The 20,576-nt window shown below is 47.8% G+C and overlaps 1 protein-coding gene across 1 annotated transcript; it reads left to right on the top strand.

Annotated features, from left to right (window-relative positions):
- Positions 1–6,104: 6,104 nt before the first annotated feature.
- On the top strand, positions 6,105–18,206 carry LOC147961178 (uncharacterized). Its single transcript, XM_087533706.1, has 4 exons — positions 6,105–6,193; positions 14,346–14,377; positions 14,476–16,421; positions 16,623–18,206. Exons 1-4 carry the CDS (start codon positions 6,105–6,107, stop codon positions 18,204–18,206), a joined length of 3,651 nt encoding a protein of 1,216 aa, XP_087389832.1.
- Positions 18,207–20,576: the final 2,370 nt, after the last annotated feature.

Raw genomic sequence — 20,576 nt, 5'->3', positions numbered from 1 at the left:
CGTTGTAGATGGACGTAGAGCTTATCACACTCGATCATCACGTGGTGTCTGGGCACGACGAACTTTGGCAATGGTGCATACTCAGAGAGAACACTTTTATCTTGAAATTTAGTGAGAGATCATCTTATAATGCTACCGTCAATCAAAGCAAGATAAGATGCATAAAAGATAAACATCACATGCAATCAATATAAGTGATATGATATGGCCATCATCATCTTGTGCTTGTGATCTCCATCTCCGAAGCATCGTCATGATCACCATCGTCACCGGCGCGACACCTTGATCTCCATCGTAGCATCATTGTCGTCTCGCCAATCTTATGCTTCTACGACTATCGCTACCGCTTAGTGATAAAGTAAAGCATTACAGGGTGATTGCATTGCATACAATAAAGCGACAACCATATGGCTCCTGCCAGTTGCCGATAACTTGGTTACAAAACATGATCATCTCATACAATAAAATTTAGCATCATGCCTTGACCATATCACATCACAACATGCCCTGCAAAAACAAGTTAGACGTCCTCTACTTTGTTTGTTGCAAGTTTTATGTGGCTTCTACGGGCTTAGCAAGAACCAATCTTACCTACGCATCAAAAACCACAACGATAGTTTGTCAAGTTGGTGTTGTTTTAACCTTCGCAAGGACCGGGCGTAGCCACACTCGGTTCAACTAAAATTGGAGAAACTGACACCCGCCAGCCACCTGTGTGCAAAGCACGTCGGTAGAACCAGTCTCGCGTAAGCGTACGCGTAATGTCGGTCCGGGCCGCTTCATCCAACAATACCGCCGAACCAAAGTATGACATGCTGGTAAGCAGTATGACTTATATCGCCCACAACTCACTTGTGTTCTACTCGTGCATATAACATCAACACATAAAACCTAGGCTCGGATGCCACTGTTGGGGAACATAGTAATTTCAAAAAAATTCCTACGCACACGCAAGATCATGGTGATGCACAGCAACGAGAGGGGAGAGTGTTGCCTACGTACCCTCGTAGACCGGAAGCGGAAGCGTTATAACAACGCGGTTGATGTAGTCGTATGTCTTCACGGCCCGACCGATCAAGCACCGAAACTACGATACCTCCGAGTTTTTGCACACGTTCAGCTCGATGACGATCCCCGGACTCCGATCCAGCAAAGTGTCGGGGATGAGTTTCGTCAGCACAATGGCGTGGTGACGATCTTGATGTTCTACCGTCGCAGGGCTTCGCCTAAGCACCGCTACAATATTATCGAGGATTATGGTGGAGGGGGGCACCGCACACGGCTAAGAGATCAATGATCAATTGTTGTGTCTCTGGGGTGCCCCCATGCCCCCGTATATAAAGGAGTGGAGGAGGGGGCCGGCCAAGGAGGGTGGCGCGCCCAAGGCGGGGAGTCCAACTCCCACCGGGAGTAGGACTCCCCCTTTTTCCTATTAGGAGTAGGAGAGGGAAGGAAGAGGAAGGAAAGAGGGGGCCGGCCCCCCTCCCGATTCGGATTGGGCTTGGGGGGCGCGCCCCCTCCCTTGCTCCTTTCCCCTCCTTTCCACTAAGGCCCAATAAGGCCCATATACCTCCCGGGGGGTTCCGATAACCTCCCGGTGATCCGATATTGTCCCAATCTCACCCGGAACCTTTCCGGTGTCCAAATATAGTCGTCCAATATATCGATCTTTATGTCTCGACCATTTCGAGACTCCTCGTCAAGTCCGTGATCACATCTAGGACTCCGAACAACCTTCGGTACATCAAAATATATAAACTCATAATGAAACTGTCATCGTAACGTTAAGCGTGCGGACCCTACGTGTTCGAGAACAATGTAGACATGACCGAGACACGTCTCCGGTCAATAACCAATAGCGGAACCTGGATGCTCATATTGGCTCCTACATATTCTACGAAGATCTTTATCGGTCAGACCGCATAACAACATACGTTGTTCCCTTTGTCATCGGTATGTTACTTGCCCGAGATTCGATCGTCGGTATCTCAATACCTAGTTCAATCTCGTTACCGGCAAGTCCCTTTACTCGTTCCATAATACATCATCCTGCAACTAACTTATTAGTTGCATTGCTTGCAAGGCTTCAGTTATGTGCATTACTGAGAGGGCCCAGAGATACCTCTCCGACAATCGGAGCGACAAATCCTAATCTCGAAATACGCCAACCCAACATGTACCTTTGGAGACACCTGTAGAGCACCTTTATAATCACCCAGTTACGTTGTGACGTTTGGTAGCACACAAAGTGTTCCTCCGATAAACGGGAGTTGCATAATCTCATAGTCATAGGAACATGTATAAGTCATGAAGAAAGCAATAGCAACATACTAAACGATCGGGTGCTAAGCTAATGGAATGGGTCATGTCAATCACATCATTCTCCTAATGATGTGATCCCGTTAATCAAATGACAACTCATGTCTATGGTTAGGAAACATAACCATCTTCGATTAACGAGCTATCAAGTAGAGGCATACTAGTGACACTTTGTTTGTCTATGTATTCACACAAGTATTACGTTTCCGGCTAATACAATTCTAGCATGAATAATAAACATTTATCATGATATAAGGAAATAAATAATAACTTTATTATTGCCTATAGGGCATATTTCCTTCATGCTTGCGTGGTCCGTAGATGGATCTGGTTGCGCTGTCCTTTTGGTGCAAGCCCCTGCATGAATCGCGTATTGTCTTGTGAGTGGCATTATTTGCCGCTCTATATTGGCCGTGAGGTCGTCTATCCGGCCAGGTGGCTGTTTTGATTTTTGATTGTGAGGGGTCTGAGGCCTCCTCATCGAATTCAGGTAGCAACTTCCGCTTTGGGTAGCTCTTGGTGGGGCGATTGTCGCCGTACCTCGCTGCTGTGTTGAGTATTTTACTCCATCTGATTTGGAGTGTGTCCTGCGCAGCCTTGAGCCTTTGCTTCTGTTTTTTTAGGCTCCTCGCGGTGGCCACAAGCCTTTGACGGGCATTCTGCTGCTCCGGGTGCATGTCCGGCGTTGTGTCGTCCGGACTATTATCTTTGACAGAATTGGTTTGTTTGGTTTGATTCTCCGCATTGCCATGGTCCGGCAGTGATTCGCCCTGGTCCAACGCTGGGTCTGTGTGATCGTTATTTCTGGCGAGGCGAGATTTGGGGCGGCGCTTGCGCCGCCGTTTTGACTGCTTCTCGAGGGAACAAGCCTTCGGTGTGTCCTTCCGTTCCTCGTCGTCGTCTTCTTTTGGTGTGTCCACCATGTATACGTCATATGATGAAGTGGACGTCCAGCGCCCTGTGGGCGGTGGTTCATCTTCGCCTCCAGCATCGTTGTCCATACCGTCGATGTCTGCGGAGTCGAACTCGAGCATGTCGGTTAAATCATCGACAGTGGCTACAAAGTGGGTAGTGGGTGGGCGTCGAATTTCTTCGTCGTCCGTATCCCAATCCTGTTGGCCATAATCCAGCCAGGGCTCTCTTGACAAAGAGAGAGACCTTAGTGAATTCAAAACGTCACCGAAGGGCGAGTGGTGAAAGATATCTGCGGCGGTGAATTCCATAATCGGCGCCCACTCGGATTCGATTGGCAGGGGCGCGGATGGTTCGGGGTCCGGAAGAGAGTCCGGCACCTTGGAGTCACGGGCTGTGCGGAGATTTATGCTGGTATTCGGCTCGATCGCCGTTGAGACTGCAACCCTTGAGGCGGCGTCTAACCACCCGTCCTCGATTGGCGTAGTCGGCTCCGAGCTAAGGGTCGGAGCTGACGCGGGTGCGGCCTTTGGGGTATCGTCCATTGGCAGAGCTAGGTCATACCCATCGTGACAGTGCGGCGCGCCCGGCTGTGGCTCGAGTCCGTCGAAGATCAAGCCCCCACGGATGTTGGCCGTGTAATTCAAACTTCCAAATCTGACCTAATGGCCAGGGGCGTAGCTTTCAATCTGCTCCAGATGGCCAAGCGAATTAGCCCGCGGTGCAAAGCCGCCGAATAGGGAGATCTCTTCGGGGAGAAAAGTCTCACCCTGGACCGCATCGCTATCGATGATAGTAGGAGCCATCAAGCCTGACGGTGACGACACAGAGGAACTCTCAATGAAAGCACCAATGTCGGTGTCAAAACCGGTGGATCTCGGGTAGGGGTCCCGAACTGTGCGTCTAGGCCGGATGGTAACAGGAGGCAGGGGACACGAAATTTTACCCAGGTTCGGGCCCTCTTGATGGAGGTAAAACCCTACATCCTGTTTGATTGATATTGATGATATGGGTGTTACAAGAGTAGATCTACCACGAGATCAGAGAGGCTAAACCCTAGAAGCTAGCCTACGGTATGATTGTATGTTGTGATTGTTGTCCTACGGACTAAAACCCTCCGGTTTATATAGACACCGGAGAGGGTTAGGGTTACACAAGGTCGGTTACAAAGGAGGAGATATCCATATACGTATTGTCTAGCTTGCCTTCCATGCCAAGTAGAGTCCCATCCGGACACGAGACGAAGTCTTCAATCTTGTATCTTCATAGTCTAACAGTCCGGCCAATGGAGATAGTCCGGCTGTCCGGAGACCCCCTAATCCAGGACTCCTTCACTAAGAGTTCAAAGGACAACATGAAATCCACAAAGCACATAAGAAGAAGATTGAAATCTGTCAGAAAATCAAGAAACTCCGGAGTAATAGCGTTGGATTATATCCAGACAGCTAAGAATCTGGCAGACCCTTTTACAAAAGGGCTATCACGGATTGTGATAGAAAATGCATCGAGGGAGATGGGTATGAGACCCACGTAAGTTGCTATGGGGGTAACCCAACCTATGTGATCGGAGATCCCGTGAATTAGGACCTGGGAAAACAATCCAGCGGTCAACTGAGGAGAGTATCCTTAATTAACCCACTCCGTTGGAGATGCACAATACTCTCAATTCTGTAAGGCAGGCTGACTTTTTGTCTTAATGTGTTCCAAAACTTGTGTAAGCAAGATGCTAACCTACATAGCATTCTTTGGAGGAACACACCTATGTGAGCCCGACTGCTGGTCATAGTCTATGAGATTGGGGAATCTCTAGTAAGCTCATGAGAAGGTATGGAGTATGACTAATAAGCTCCACCTGTGGGGTTTAGCCTTCGGCAGCCATGTATCAGCTGACAATAGGCGAAACTTCTGCACGCCAAACTGACAATTCAAGGCATAGTTCATTGTTTAGTTGTGAAGAAGTCTAATCCTGTTGCTCTAGGTGTAAGTTCAACTTTACAGTCTCCACTGAAAATTCTGTTATATCAAACATTGTTTGGAACAGTTGACAAACTTATGTGCCTCGAGATCTGGTGGGGGATTGTTGGATTATGGATGGGCTTAGGCCCATATAAGACACTAATCCCTGGTTAATCTTGAGGCCCATATATGAGATGGCAGGTGGTGCGAAGTTTAGTCCCACCTTGCTAGTTGAGGAGAGTTGAGACCCCTTTATAAGGGCTGCTCTACCACTTGCCATTGCGAGCTTGGGAAGAGGAGTGGTACACGCGCGCTCCTCCTCCTCCGCCGCCCGCCTCGTCACGACGCGCGCGCGCCGCGGGTTGCGGGAATGAGCCGAGCCGAAGCTTATTTTTGCCGCTCAGGAACGAATTAATTAATCAGGGATTAATTAACGAGTCGCTAACAAGTGGGCCACTGTCCAAGACGTTGGACTGTGGGCTGACTCCCTTGCCGGGACCCGCGTTGCCAGGATTCGTCGACTCCCTTGCCGGGAGTGCGACCCTTGCCGGGCACAACTCCCTTGCCAGGAGTGGGCCGACTCGGTCGTGGGCTTTGGCCAGGCCCACGACTTTCCCCTTGCGGACTATATAAGAAGGCTCTGGCCAGTGAAGTAACCTAGTTCGGTTCACTCACTCCCTCTCGTGTGACCTAGCCGTCATCTACTGTTCCTTACTCTGTGCTGCCTCCGGCGATCCCATCCCGACGACCGCGTGCACGGTTGGTCGGGAGAGCAGGTGCCTCCGGAACCCTGTCGTTCGAGATCTTGCCCGGGAGAACGGCAATAAGGTTTTTGGGGAGCGTCTCGACGCGACTGCTCCCGATCCGTCCCCAACTTCGTCCGCCTCTGCTTCCACTACTTCCCCTGCATCGACATCATGGCCGACGCCGCCGCCTCCAAGAAGAAGGCCACGGACGACGCCGAGGCTGCTGCTGCCACCGCCGCGTTGGCCTGGCCAACCGGAAGGTATGATCTGTTCATCCCTCGTTTACTCGTTCTTAATGTAGCCGTATATGTACTGCTCATAGAAGGTTCGATTCTATGTTCTATACATGCTAGTATGCTTAGGTATTGCTATGTGATGCATACCTTTTATGCCATGCTTACTGTTTACTCGTGGATAAATCTAATCGGAAAAGTGCTAATATTTCCAATAATTATGATACAGTATCATGATATGATACTCAACTCTTTTTTTCTTCATTTAATTCTATAACACCTCATTAAAATTGCGTAGTTGATATGTATGATACTACCATTCGACCAAACTGATGAGGTGATCGGTCATTCCGTCGTCAGGTTTCAGTAAAGAAGGCGATGATGATAAACGCCAATCTGCCCGTCACCACGTACGCCGGCATGAGTAATTAATCGTGGCGTCGACGGATGTTTTATTGGTATATATACAAGGGGGAAAAAATAAGAAGATAAACGTCAGTGCGTCTCAGTACGCATGCGCACAAGTCCACCAGTCCCGTCATCACATGTCCGCATCAGAATTCAAACTGGTAGGCAGGTAGGTATGTATAGCACCAGCGAAACGGACCTGTCGAACGGTCGTCACTCACTCTCGTACCGTCTATCCTCCTATTCAAAAAAGAAAAGAGAAACCTCTCGTACCGTCGCTCGTGACCGGTAGCGTCTCCTTCTCCTAATTATTATTTTTTATCCACTTCACACTTTTGACTAAGCGAATGCACCACCGGGGTATACGTGTATCTTCTGAATGAGGTCTGAGTAGGATTCCTCTTGTATTTGTCGACACAGTTGCTATCGCTCGGGATGCTGTACGCGTTGGCGCGGAGGGGACGTACGTACGGAAGCAGCCGCCATGTTTGAACAATCGTCTCGCCTCTCGTCCGTTGGCTCAGCGCGTGCGTGTCGGACACTCAGCCTATCCCCAATGGAACTAGCGCCGCTCCGTGGGCTTGGTCCAGCGCGAACCACGTACGGAAGCAGCCGCGATATCGACCAGACCGTGGGTGCAGCGCACGGACGCGGTGCACGCGGGCTAATCTGGCTGGTTGCGCAGTTTCGGAGCTATACTCCAGCCAGAATTTCTCCGGCAGTGGGCGGGCACGAGGGCCATTCCTCTCGTCAAAAGGCACTTCATTCTAATTTGTACGTACTAGTCTATATGTTCTCTCCAGCTTTTTGTTAGTCCAGTGGCTACGGATTTTTCGTGAGTAAAATAAGCTCACCCAGAGAAGAACCGTTGAGTTCTTTCCTTGCTACCTTTGGAATTCCATGCTTGACCATCACTACTACGTACTCGCAAGGGCGCCATAGGCTGTGCTACGATGAAGTGCACATTCTGTGATTCCGTCCCCATAACAAGTGCAAATACCGAATCAGTATTATAATTTTATTTACGAGGAGCATGGAAGGCATGGAGTGTACTATAGTGTAGTTTCTAATTAGGGAGGACTTTCTTAGTTCCCGAATTTTGTTTCTTAACCATCACAAACCATGGAAGAATTTCTTTCAAGGAAGGCACAGACATGTTCATTGAAAAAACATTACATTTTTCTTACTATTTTCAAAATGTTAACATTCATAGGCGATCATATGAGCCCAAGCAGGGGCGGGCCCAGAATTTCAAAAGTGTGTATACAAAATTGTGAAGACATTTAAAAAAAGACGACCGCTAAGCAGCGGCGTGCTGGCCGAATTGGATACATGCACATTTAGCTGTCAGATCCAGAGTAGAAAAAAAAGAAAAATACCCTCCTTGCTCATGTACGACTCCATGACATCTCACCGCCTCCAGTTAGCAGCTCGTCGGCGGGCTCGCCGGAGTCACTTATCGGTTGTAGCACCAGTGCTCGCCCCGGCGCCTCCCGCTAGTAGCTCGCCAAAGCCGCTCGTCGACGCGCTCGCCGGGGCGGCTTGCCGGTTGTAGCACCGGTGCTCATTGGTCCACCCTGAGGCCTCTCGCTAGCAGCTCGCCGAAGCCGCTCATTGGTTCCGCTTGCCGGTTGTAGCATCGGTGCTCACTGGTCCGCCCCAACGCAGCAATTTGTCGTGTCGGTTCCAGCAAAAATGAAATACAGTGGTAGTAAAAAAACATGGTGGTAGCAAATTTGGAGTGGTTCCAAGCAAAAGAAGATGGATCCAGCAAAAAAAATTCAAAAGTTAGGATGGTAGCAAAAATCAACAACGGTGGTAGCATAAATCAAAACGGAGGTAACAATAAAATTGAAGTGGTTCCAGAAGGATCCAACAACAACAAAATCAAAAGCAGGGTTGTAGCAAAAATCGAAGATGGTGGTAGCAAACTTTGAAGGCCATGGTAACAAAAAACTGATACACTGATTTCATCAAACAAAAAACATGGCAGCCCGCCATCTCCATCACCAGCAATGCTGGTTGCAACCTTTCGTCGACGTGGTTCCAGTAAAAAAGGCAACCGGTTGCATCACCAGAGTCTGCCATCTTCATCGCGAGCAACGCTGCTTGCAACCTTTTGCCGCCATGGTTCCAGCTTTTGGCCTGCCGTTGCAGCATCAAAGCCTGCCATCTCCATCGGCAACGCTACTTGCAGCTTTTCGCCGGCATGGTTCCAGCTTTTCGCCGGCATGATTCTAGCAAAAAAAGCCGGCCGGTTGCAGCACCGGAGTGTGTCATCTCCATCACCGGCGGCTTCTGGTTTTGCAGCGCCGATGGACTATAGTCCGGTCACCGCGCATGGATGTTCCAGCTGTGCCCATGGCTGCAGGCGCTCTCCATTTGCACACAGCCCCACCACACCGCCTCTCTCGCGTCCATGAATGAGGGAGGAGCTGCGTGAGCACCGCAACAGGATGGCTCGCCAGGAGAGATTGCCATGGCATGGTTAGCCATGGTGGCAAGCAGTGGCTGCGGTGGGATGGGATTAAAATTAGAGGGATTGGGGGAAAGGATTGGGGAGTGAGTGGTTGGGCAGCTCGCCGGGGAAGATTGCCGTGGCATGGCTGGCCATGGTGGCAAGCAGTGGTTGCGGTGGGATGGGATTGAAACTAGAGAGATTGGGGGAAGGGATTGGGGAATAAGTGGCTGGGCTGAACCGAGAGAAAAGATACGAGATGAGGTGAAGCGGTGGGGTGGACCATATGCCTACGTGGAGGGACAAAAAGGGGGTGTGACACGGCGTGACCGGCCGAGCGTTCGGCCGGCGCCCCGGCCCCAAATGTTTCCTAAAAAAACTAAAGTTTTGTTTTTAGTACCAGAACAAATTGGATAATAATAATAAAGATATAGCATAATATAACAGATTCACGGAATTGACCATATATCGTCTACCATCTATAAATACTAATTGTTATCGAAGTGGCAACATCTAAGATATAGATCAATTTAGTTCAACTAAGAACCGGCATGAGGAGAGCGACCCCAATTCTAACAGTTGTAGTGCATTGAGCGACACGAAGACATCTAATTAGCAATTAGACCTTGAATAGATAGAATAGTTGAACCCGTGGGTTGTGGCTTTAAAATTAAAGACCGGTGTGTGCCAAGTGGTGGAGGAGGAGATTGGGGGAGCGGAGGAGGGGTGTGGTTCTTGCCCGGCGTCTGCCCTCATTTAAATAGAGAGCTTGCGGTAGGAGCTCGGCTAGCGTTGCGTTTAATGCTGGCCCCCTCCTGAACGGACGTGTGACCAGAGTAGATTTATCGGCTTCCACACGGGGTTAATGGGGGTGTATGGATGCGGCAAGGAGGCGTGTTCAGCCGGGCGTGCAGCGAGCGGCGCCCTCGGTCGGCGCGCCGTTTGAAAGGCAGAGGTAGCGAGAGGTCGTGTCTTCCCCGAGCCGTCTTCAACGCGGAGCGGCGCGCTCTGCAACGACATGAATGCTGGCAGCTGGCGCCAGATGGGAGGGCACGCGGGAGGGGGGTATTGGTGGGTCAGGGCGGTCGGAAACGGGCTTGTGAGCGGTCTGGACTCCCCCCAAATCTTCCTCACCTTTATCTCCAGTCTACAGGACAAATCGTGTCCGGGCCGCTCCGCGAACTGATACAAGTTAAAGTTTGATGGTTTCCGCAATCCGGAAAACTGGTCCAGATAATTATGGAAGGTTTGGATCCGTCTTAAAGATGCTGTTATCCATATATATCCACGAGCACTAGCACGAGCACGAGCACGCCGTACACGGACCTTGACTTATCCAATGGCCGGGCGCTACAACGATGAGGAAAGGCAGGCCGAAAGCGGCATTGCTTGCCTGACCCTGCGTCACCTGTCATGAATGCACTGGCCGGATCGATGTGCTGTGGTCACATGAGCGATCAGAGGTTCAAGGTTGCGTGCGTGCCCGATCGCAAGTCAAGCCGGTTCTGCGAATGTTGTCTTGCATGCAATTGGCCCTTCCCGATCGAAGCGAAAATCAGGCCACGGACGAAGCGGAATGCAGCAATGCATTATTGCTGCAACTTGCAGAATGAGAGGCTGATTTTTAGCATTGCCTTCGCAACATAGGCGTGTCTGCATAACATGGCACCTATCTTTCTTTTTTTAAAGGGAAACATGGCACCTATCGATGGGAAAAGAATTCTATGAGATCAAGTCTCACGCGAGACCCATCCTGATAGATGACACGTGGCATTCACAAATCTCAAAGCATCCACCACACTCCACTTAAAATCAGGGGGAAGAGATATTAGATGTTTTGTGATTTATGAATGCCACGTGTCATACATCAGGACGGGTCTTACATGCTAATCGTGAGTCCTGGTCTCATATAATTTTTTTCTCATCAGCAACCGACAATCGAAGCCAATAATTAATATAAGCACCCCTAAAGGGTAGCCCGGGTCATGCTTGCAGACAAGGATTTGCAGACACGCTCGTTTCCGGTACCATATACCGTGCACGCACTGCGTCGATCGCTGTCATGGGCGACGAAAAGGAGACCCGGGCCTATATATCTCGTCTTACCATCATCATTCCCAAATCGAGCTCTTAATTATGATTCACATCGATGTTTGCTTTCCAGGTTCCACCACTGCGAACTAGCCAGGAAGCATCGAGTGTTTACCGACAGAAAGTACGTTGCGAACTTACCAATCCATTCCCAGCCCCGAGGATTAAGGAATTGAGCTGCAGGCTCAAAAGATGACACATTGATACTCTAATCTCCAGCAGCTTATTAGTAGTTGTACACTACTAACAGATTGCTTAAGAGCAAAGCAATATACATATGCAGCATCGACGAATCGGGTGGCGCCACATGGAGGTCACCATCGATACAATTGATGAGGTGATCGGTCGCTCTGTCGTCAGGTTTCAGTAAGGAAGATAAATATCAGCCCGTCGACACCTACACCCGCATGAGTAATTAATTGTGGCATTGCGAACCAATCTATAATTGGATGGTTAGAGGGATACTGGTATCCCAACCCATCAGGGTTTAAGTTCTGGTGCTCGCATTTATTCCTGGATTTATTTCAGCATTCTCATCGACGACAAGGCGCCTACGATGACTTCGTAAATTTCAAGATAATACGCCGGCTCAGTCTCTCGGAGGTGCTCATAGGATAGGGTGTACGTGTGTGCGTTCATAGGGGTGAGTGTATGAGCGCTTAAGACTATACTAATGTTAACAATAAATTGTGGCATGGACGAGCATATTATTTGTTGAAAAAAAAAGAAAATAAATGTCAGCGCGTTTGAGTACGTATGCACACAAGTCCACCAGTCCCGTCATTTCGTGTCTGCATCATAATTCAAAGTGGTAGGCAGGTATGTATAGCACGAACGAAACAGACCTGTCGAACGGTCGTCACTTTCCCTGTACCATCTCTCATGACCGGTAGCGTCTCCGTCTTCTAATTCATCCACTTCACACTTTTGACTAAGCAATCGGTCAACATTGTTTTCCTCCTGGTAGCAAAATCTAGCCGCCACCATCAGGAGAGCCGTTCCTTCCTGTGTTGTCTTCCGGTGGCTCTCCTTCTCCGTCGACTTTTTGATCGTCGGTCACGTCACGAGGGTGCTTGTCGGATCCCACGCATGTGGATTATTTTAGTTTTAACTTTTAGGTCTCAAAAAGTTTAGGGTTTTGGATCGACCAACGTCTTGGTTTTGGTGACGGCAACGATGATGCTGAATAAAGAAGCTTCAGATTCTTCTTCGACAAGGCGAACGTCTCCATGGTCGGTGAAGGATCTGAAAACCGGTCTGTTCAAGCGGGGATGTTGTGGCGGTGGCGGCATCCTTGTGGTGGACATGTGTTATTGGGATTCGCCGTTACGACGGCATATGCTCCATCGTCAGTGCGGAGCTTGGGAGATGGTCAAGGAGCAGATGCAGATTGCGGTTTGTATCGATGACATCTGAAAAACGAAATGTGTGTTGGGCTCGTGGTTCGTGGATGGCAGGTATAGTTTCCTTCTCTGAGATCTTAGTCATGTGGGGATACCGGATCTAGAGTCCTATGGCGTGTCCGTGGTGTTGTCCTGGTCTGATTCGTTCAACGGTAATGATTTCGCCTATGGCGGGCCATCTTGAAGATCCGTAAAGTTGCACATCAACGATGGAGCCGTGTCGAGCTCGGTGAGAAGGTGATCCCTCTTCTTTTTTTGTGTTTGGATGTTGTGGTGGTGCCATAGATAGGTGATGGGTGTTGGTGTCAAGCTTAGAGATGTTCTGTTGTCTTTTCAATTTTATCATGTCGGTTTTTATGTAATGTATACTTTAATTTTATGATACGAGCGAGATACATATTACCATGAAAAAAAGCATATGCACCACCGGGATATACGCATCTGTCTTTTATGAATGAAGTTTGAGGCTGGTCATAGTGAAGAGTAACTTATACTAGTGTCATGCATATGACACTAGTCTAAATTAATATCTTCATAGTGCAAAGTAACATAGTAGTAGTGTCATAGAGAGAGTGGATTTTTGGAACCTGGGTGTATTGAAGGACCTTATTTTAAATACTTTAAAAATCACATTTAAATTTTCAAAAAATTCTGAAAATAAATCTACATGATCATATGGATGTATATTACATATGTGTAAAAGTTTGATGATGAAATTGGTAAACATGTAGCTATACAAAAATGACAAAATGATGATTTCCAAATAGTCAATAATACATGCACTATTCATCTTTTCAAAATCATGATTTTGTCTTTTTTGTGTGACTCACATGGTTTACTTATTTCAGCATCAAAATTTGCACATATGTAATATATATCCATATAAACATGTTGATTTTATTTTAATGATTTTTTGAAACTTCAAAATAGCATTTTGACACTATTCGAAATACAGGGCTCCAATGCACCCGTCCTCCAAAGTGACTTTTTGTGTCATAGAGGACTTCATTAATTAGCTTGTAGACTCATCTTGTTTTAGAAAGCGCTATGTTACAGTAACATATTATGTTACCACTTCTCATTAACTACATGTCACATAAGGCTGGTCACAATGGGCAAGAACATAGTCTAGTAACTTACACACTTTCCTAGACTATGTTGCTACCTCCACAGTGGGTAGGAACATCTATGTAGTGTCATGCAACAATGTATTTATTAGGTTATAGACTCATTGTTTCTTGGAGTGTGTGATGTTCCGGTAACTTAGCTAGTTACCACAAACACCTCTCTCTTCATTAAATATGTGACACATAAGCAAAGTTGTATTGAAGTGTGTGATATTACTCCTAAGTTCCTCTCCATTGTGACCAGCCTAAGCAAAAATTTCTCGAAATGTGTTATGTTACTCCCACTATGACTAGCCTGAGTAGGATCCCTCTTGTATTTGTCGCCCTATCGCTCGGGATGCTGTACGCGTTGGCACGGAGGGGACGTACGTACGGAAGCAGCCGCCATGTTTGAACAATCGTCTCGCCTCTCGTCCGCTGGCTCAGCGCGTGCGTGTCGGACACTCAGCCTATCCCCAACGGAACTAGCGCCGCTCCGTGGGCTTGGTCCAGCGCGAACCACCGCACCCCCTGCGGCGATATCGACCGGACCGTGAGTGCAGCGCACGGACGCGGTGCACGCGGGCTAATCTGGCTGGTCTCACAGTTTCGGAGCTAGGCCACAATTTCTACGGCAGTGGGCGGGTGCGAGGGCCATTCTTTTCGTCAAAAAGGCAGTTTATTCTAATTTGTGGTCTTTATGTTCTCTCCAGCTTTTCGTTAGTCCAGTGGCTACGGTTTTTTGGTGAGTAAAATAAGCTCACCCCGAGAAGTTACGCAAGAAGTCTTGGGATGCTATCCGTTTTTTGAGGGCACAAGACAATCTTCGTTGGATTTGTGCAGGTGATTACAATGAGGCCCTCTTCCAAACTGATCAACTAGGAGGTAATCCGAGACCGTTTGCTCAAATGGAGGACTTTAGGGACTGTTTGGCCGATTGTGGGCTATCAGACCTGGGCTTTTCGGGGTACCCATACATATGGGATAATAAAAGAGATGGTGCTGACAATATCAAGGTCAGATTGGACCGAGCAGCGTGCACGGACAGTTTTCTAAGCATGTTCCCAAAGACTCATGTTGAACATCTTGTGACGGAGGAATCTGACCATCAAGCAATTCTTGTTCAAGCGTTGGAGACAGCTCCACGTGAGAAAGAGAGGGGACCTCGACCGTTCCAGTTCGAGGAGGCATGGACGAGGCATGCACAATACGACGAGATGATAGCCCAAGCATGGTCTGATGTAGCGACGGATGAAAAATCGGTGGTGGCGGTGTGGAATAGATTAAGCAAGATGGCAGGGAGCATGCAACGGTGGGCTAGAGAAGTTTTTGGGTCCATCCGGAGACAAATATCGAAGCTCAAGTCACAGCTCGCAGATGCTCGGAGTAGAGCCGATGCGTCCGGGTCCTCACTGGAGGTCCGAGACATCGAAGAACAGTTGAGAGAGATATATGCGAGAGAGGAGTTGTTGTACAAGCAACGTTCGAGGGTAGACTGGTTGAGGGCCGGCGACCTGAACATGAAGTACTTCCAAAACCGTGCCTCTCATCGCAAGCGCAAGAACACTATTAGGGCTTTGAGGAAAGAGGATGGTACGAGATGCATGGTCAACGAAGAGATGAGAGATATGGCCGCCAAATTCTATGAGTCCCTGTTCACATTAGAGGGATCGGTTGATGCACATGCACTTTTAGAGAACATTGACTCTTTGGTCTCGGATGATATGAACAACAAACTGACAGCCACTATTTCTGATGAGGAGATCGAGAAAGCGCTTTTCCAGATGGGACCGACGAAGGCGCCGGGGCCGGACGGCCACCCGGCCCTATTTTACCAAAGACACTGGTCTCTGGTGAAGGGTGATGTGTGCTCAGCTGTACGGGATTTCCTTAATGGAGCCACGACTCCCGCGGCTTTTAACGATACGATTATCGTCATGATACCGAAAGTGAACTCACCGGAGTTACTTTCGCAGTTTCGTCCCATCAGCTTATGTAACGTCTTGTACAAGATAGCGACGAAGGTTTTGGCGAATAGATTGAAGGGAATACTTCCTATCTTAATCTCTGAAGAGCAAAGTGCTTTTGTCCCGGGGAGGTTGATTACTGACAATGTTCTGGTGGCATACGAGTGTGTTCATGCCATCAGACAAAGGAAGCGGAAGAAGTGCTTATGTGCGATCAAGCTGGATATGATGAAGGCGTATGACAGGGTGGAATGGATGTTTCTTGAACAAGTGATGGCGAAATTTGGCTTTGCTCCGCAATGGGTGTCCATGATTATGCGCTGTGTCACGACAGCTACCTTCTCGGTTAAACTAAATGGCGGCCTCTCAAGAAGTTTGTTCCCCTCTCGTGGTCTAAGACAGGGTGACCCTTTGTCACCTTACCTGTTTCTTTTCTGTGTCGAGGGTTTTTCAACACTTTTGAAGAGAGCTCAGGACGAAAGAAGGATAACGGGGGTGAGGTTTGGGAGCACTGGCCCCCATGTAACTCATCTCTTGTTCGCAGACGATAGCATAGTTTTTCTGGAAGGTACCAAGGAGAACATGGAGACACTTAAACTGATCCTCACCATGTATGAGAAGGCGTCGGGGCAAAAAGTAAACATGCAGAAATCTTCCATCTTTTTCGGAAGAGGATGTCAAGATAGTACCAACGATCAGTTGAAACAAGCGGTGGGTATCCAGTCAGAGGCACTTAATGAGCGGTACTTGGGTCTCCCGACACTGGTTGGAAGATCAAAGGATGGTGATTTTAAGCATGTCACTGAGTGTTCCAAAGGAAAGGTTTGTGGATGGAAGGGACAAGGCTTGTCTAAAGCGGCAAGAGAAGTCCTTGTCAAATCGGTGTTGCAAGCGACTCCGACGTACACCATGAGTTGTTTTCACCTCTCGAAGAAGATGTGCCGGAACCTGACTTCAATTTCTTCTAAATTCTGGTGGGGTGCAATGAATGGTGAGTGAAGAGTCCATTGGATATCATGGCAGAAGATGTGTGAGAGTAAAAGAGATGGTGGCATGGGGTTCCGAAATTTCGAGGCGTTCAACCAGGCATTGCTGGCCAAGCAAGCCTGGCGCATTTTGCAATGCCCAACCACGCTTTGTGCAAGGGTTCTCAAGGCTCGCTACTTCAAGGAGGACACGATCCTCTCTGCCTCATGCCCAGCGGCGGGTTCTTTCACTTTTCGAAGCATTCTGCACGGCCGTGACCTTCTCCGTGAGGGTATCATATGGCGAGTGGGCTCGGGGATGAACATTAATATCCACCATGATGCATGGATCCCTCGCAGTGGCAGCACGAGACCACTTGGGCAACTGTATATGCATGGGGTTACCAAGGTTGCTCACTTGATCAACTGGGACGGAATATCCTGGAACGAAGATTTGGTTAAGCAAATGTTTTCAGAGGACGATGCGACTGACATAATGCAGATACCTATTGGTGGACCGGAGGCGGAGGATTTTAGAGCTTGGAACTACACAAGAAACGGGGTCTTTTCAGTCAAATCCGCATATCATCTCAGAATGGCCATGGACAGAGCGAGGGCCGGACAGCCGGAGTCCTCCAGCTCGGTTGCTAAGCACAAGGGCTACATGGCTCTATGGGATACGAGTGCACCCGGGAAAACAAAGATACACATGTGGCGTATGATACGGAATGGCCTAGCGGTGGGATCTGAACTTCATCGCCGGAGAATCAAGCCGGGAGTTTTTTGTGTGGTGTGTGCTCGAGAAGAGACAATCTTACATCGGTTCTGGGACTGTCAACACTCGCACCTGTTCTGGCAGCAGGTTAAGGAGCAGGAGGGCAGGTACTTGGAGAGGCCACCACCGTACATTCAATCGCAGCGGGCACTTGCGGTGTGGCTTCTGGACTGGTTCATGAGAGCTTCTGAAGATGACAAGGAACTGCTCCTTCAGGCGGCGTACGGTCTCTGGTTAGCCAGAAATGAGACGAGGGAGGGAAGAAAAATTAACCAGCCACATGAAATATTAGCCACAGTACAAGCTCAGATCAAGGATTGGAGATCATCTCGCGAGACGAGGGCGTCACTACCGGAGCCAAAGACCATCCAAAAATGGGAAACTCCCGAAGATGGATGGGTAGAGATCAACTCCGACGGTGCGGTCTTGAGGCAGGGTGACAAAGGTGGAGGAGGGGCGGTCCTTCGTGACCACAATGCGGCGTTCTTAGCCGGGTCATGCCACTTCTTCCCTAATGTTACTGACCTGGAGATGGCAGAAGTTTTGGCGTGCAAGAACGCTGTCCGCTTAGCGTTGGATCACAATATTCGGAGAGCTCATGTGGAGGTTGATTGCATGTCGCTTGTGCAAAAGCTAAATAACCAGGAGAGGGACCTTTCTGCGGTCGGTCCTTGGGTGCAGGATATCAAGTCGATGCTCAGGTCTATGGAGGAGGCCAAAGTTACATGGATCAGTCGTTCGGGAAATGTCGCCGCTCATAATCTTGCTCGTGTAGGTGTAGGTGAGAACCGTTCGGAGGTGTGGGTGGGTTCACCACCAGATTTTATCTTGCATGTAATTTCGGATGACATTCCTAGTTTTGGATAAATAAAGCGGCACAATTTCCCCTCAAAAAAAAAGAGAAGAACCATTGAGCATGCTTTCCTTGCTACCTTTGGAATTCCATGCCTGACCATCACTACTACTCGCACCCTAGGTTGCTGTGCAGTGACCATCACAGTAGTAGCCACAAAGGTACGATGGAGTGCACATTATGTGATTCCGTCCCCATAACAAGTGCAAATACTGAATTATGACAGTTTTATGAATAATTCTACACCTACGTACGCTTACGGGCCTGTTACGTAAACCTTCCACTAAATCCCCCCCCCCCCAATTTTTTTTTAAGTGTGGGCCCCGCCCTCCTGATTTCCAACTAACAAATCATGAGATGCCACGATGATTTTGTAACGAGTTTACATAAAAAAATTACGCAAGTGTAGCAAAGCTCCAATTTTATTTACGAGCAGCATGGAAGACATGGAGTGTACTGGTACAGTTTCTATTTAGGGAGGCCTTTCTTACTCTCCGAATTTTGTTTTTAAACCACCACAAAACGTAGAAGAAATTCTTTTACGGAAGGCACAAACATGTTCATTGAAAAAACATTACATTTTTTTACCATTTTAAAAATGTTAACATTCATAGGCGGTCATATGAGCCCAAGCCATTTTGAATTTCTACTTTTTTTAGGAAATACAACCATTGCTTTATGCATTAGTTTGTCTCTACGAATCACTAGTAAAAGCATACATGCAATGCACGTTGGTATTAAGAAAAAATTTGCCTATTGATATCATCAATTACACGTTTATGTGTTTAGCAAGACATTGACATTTGATATGATATTAATTACATGCTAAACATATTGAGCGCTCATCATTGGAGCAATTTAGGTCATTGGATTGACATGGTTTTAAGGTTGAGATTAATTGATATTCCCCTTTGACTGTTTTTATATTGGTATATACTAGCAAAAGGGCACGTACATTGCAACGGGATAATAAAATCGTGGTTTTGAAATCAAGTTTCAAATATTCACACTCCATGCATGTACACGTATTTGAATATTTGTGCACCAACGCGCCACACATGCAGACATAAGACACGTGCATTCTAACATGCTCACAATGGATCGATGTTCGACTTGATCCTTGATGCGTGTATTTTCTTTAAGTACATCCTCAATGCATGTATGAGAAGGGAAAAAAAGCCGGTCCTATGATGAATGGAAAACTGAAAGGGTCTATGATGTACGAATAGTTCAGAGGAACGCTCGCTTTTTCTCTTTTATGGATGACTGGATGGGTAATTTACTTCAACTTTAGTGGCAGTTTCAGTGACAGACGAAAGTTCCGAGAAGCAATTAACGAAGAGTTTTCTTCACTTATGGGTAACGGGGTGGGTAATTTACTTCAACTTTAGGGACATGGACAACGTATCTATAATTTTTGATTGCTCCATGCTATATTATCTACTGTTTTGGACATTATTGGGCTTTATTATCCACTTTTATATTATTTTTGGAACTAACCTATTAACCGGAGGCCCAGCCCAGAATTGCTGTTTTTTTGCCTGTTTTAGGGTTTCGAAGAAAAGAAATATCAAACGGAGTCCAAACGGAATGAAACCTTCGGGACGTGATTTTCTCAACGAACAAGACCCGGGAGACTTGGACCCTACGTCAAGACACAAAAGAGGAGGCCACGAGGTAGGGGGGCGCGCCTACCCCCCTAAGCGCGCCCTCCACCCTCGTGGGCCTCCTGTTGCTCCACCGACGTACTCCTTCCTCCTATATATACCTACGTACCTCCAAACGATCAGATACGGAGCCAAAAACCTAATTCCACCGCCGCAACTTTCTGTATCCACGAGATCCCATCTTGGGGCCTGTTCCGGAGCTCTGCCGGAGGGGGCATCGGTCACGGAGGGCTTCTACATCAACGCCATAGCCTCTCCGATGAAGTGTGAGTAGTTCACCTCAGACCTACGGGTCCATAGTTAGTAGCTACATGGCTTCTTCTCTCTTTTTTGGATCTCAATACAATGTTCTCCCCCTCTCTCGTGGATAACTATTCGATGTAATCTTCTTTTTGCGGTGTGTTTGTTGAGACTGATGAATTGTGGGTTTATGATCAAGTTTATCTACGAACAATATTTGAATCTCCTCTAAATTCTTTTATGTATGATTGGTTATCTTTGCAAGTCTCTTCGAATTATCAGTTTGGTTTGGCCTACTAGATTGATTTTTCTTGCAATGGGAGAAGTGCTTAACTTTGGGTTCAATCTTGCGGTGTCCTTTCCTAGTGACAGTAGGGGCAGCAAGGCACGTATTGTATTGTTGCCATCGAGGATAACAAGGTGGGGTTTTCATCATATTGCATGAGTCTATCCCTCTACATCATGTCATCTTGCTTA

The sequence above is a fragment of the Triticum urartu genome, chromosome 7A, assembly GCF_056163025.1.
Source record: "Triticum urartu cultivar PI428250 chromosome 7A, HENAU_Tu73, whole genome shotgun sequence".
Classification (NCBI taxonomy): Eukaryota; Viridiplantae; Streptophyta; class Magnoliopsida; order Poales; family Poaceae; genus Triticum; species Triticum urartu.
Note: the sequence above shows the minus strand (reverse complement) of the source record. Positions and strands in the feature narration are given on the sequence as shown.

What these genes read in the sequence shown, in the direction of transcription:
- LOC147961178 (XM_087533706.1), top strand. Translation starts at nt 6,105, where the DNA reads ATGGCCGACGCCGCCGCCTCCAAGAAGAAGGCCACGGACGACGCCGAG. An exon ending in TTGGCCTGGCCAACCGGAAG is followed by an intron (nt 6,194 to 14,345) that starts GTATGATCTGTT and finishes TGTTCTCTCCAG; the next exon opens with CTTTTCGTTAGTCCAGTGGC. An exon ending in CCAGTGGCTACGGTTTTTTG is followed by an intron (nt 14,378 to 14,475) that starts GTGAGTAAAATA and finishes GGATTTGTGCAG; the next exon opens with GTGATTACAATGAGGCCCTC.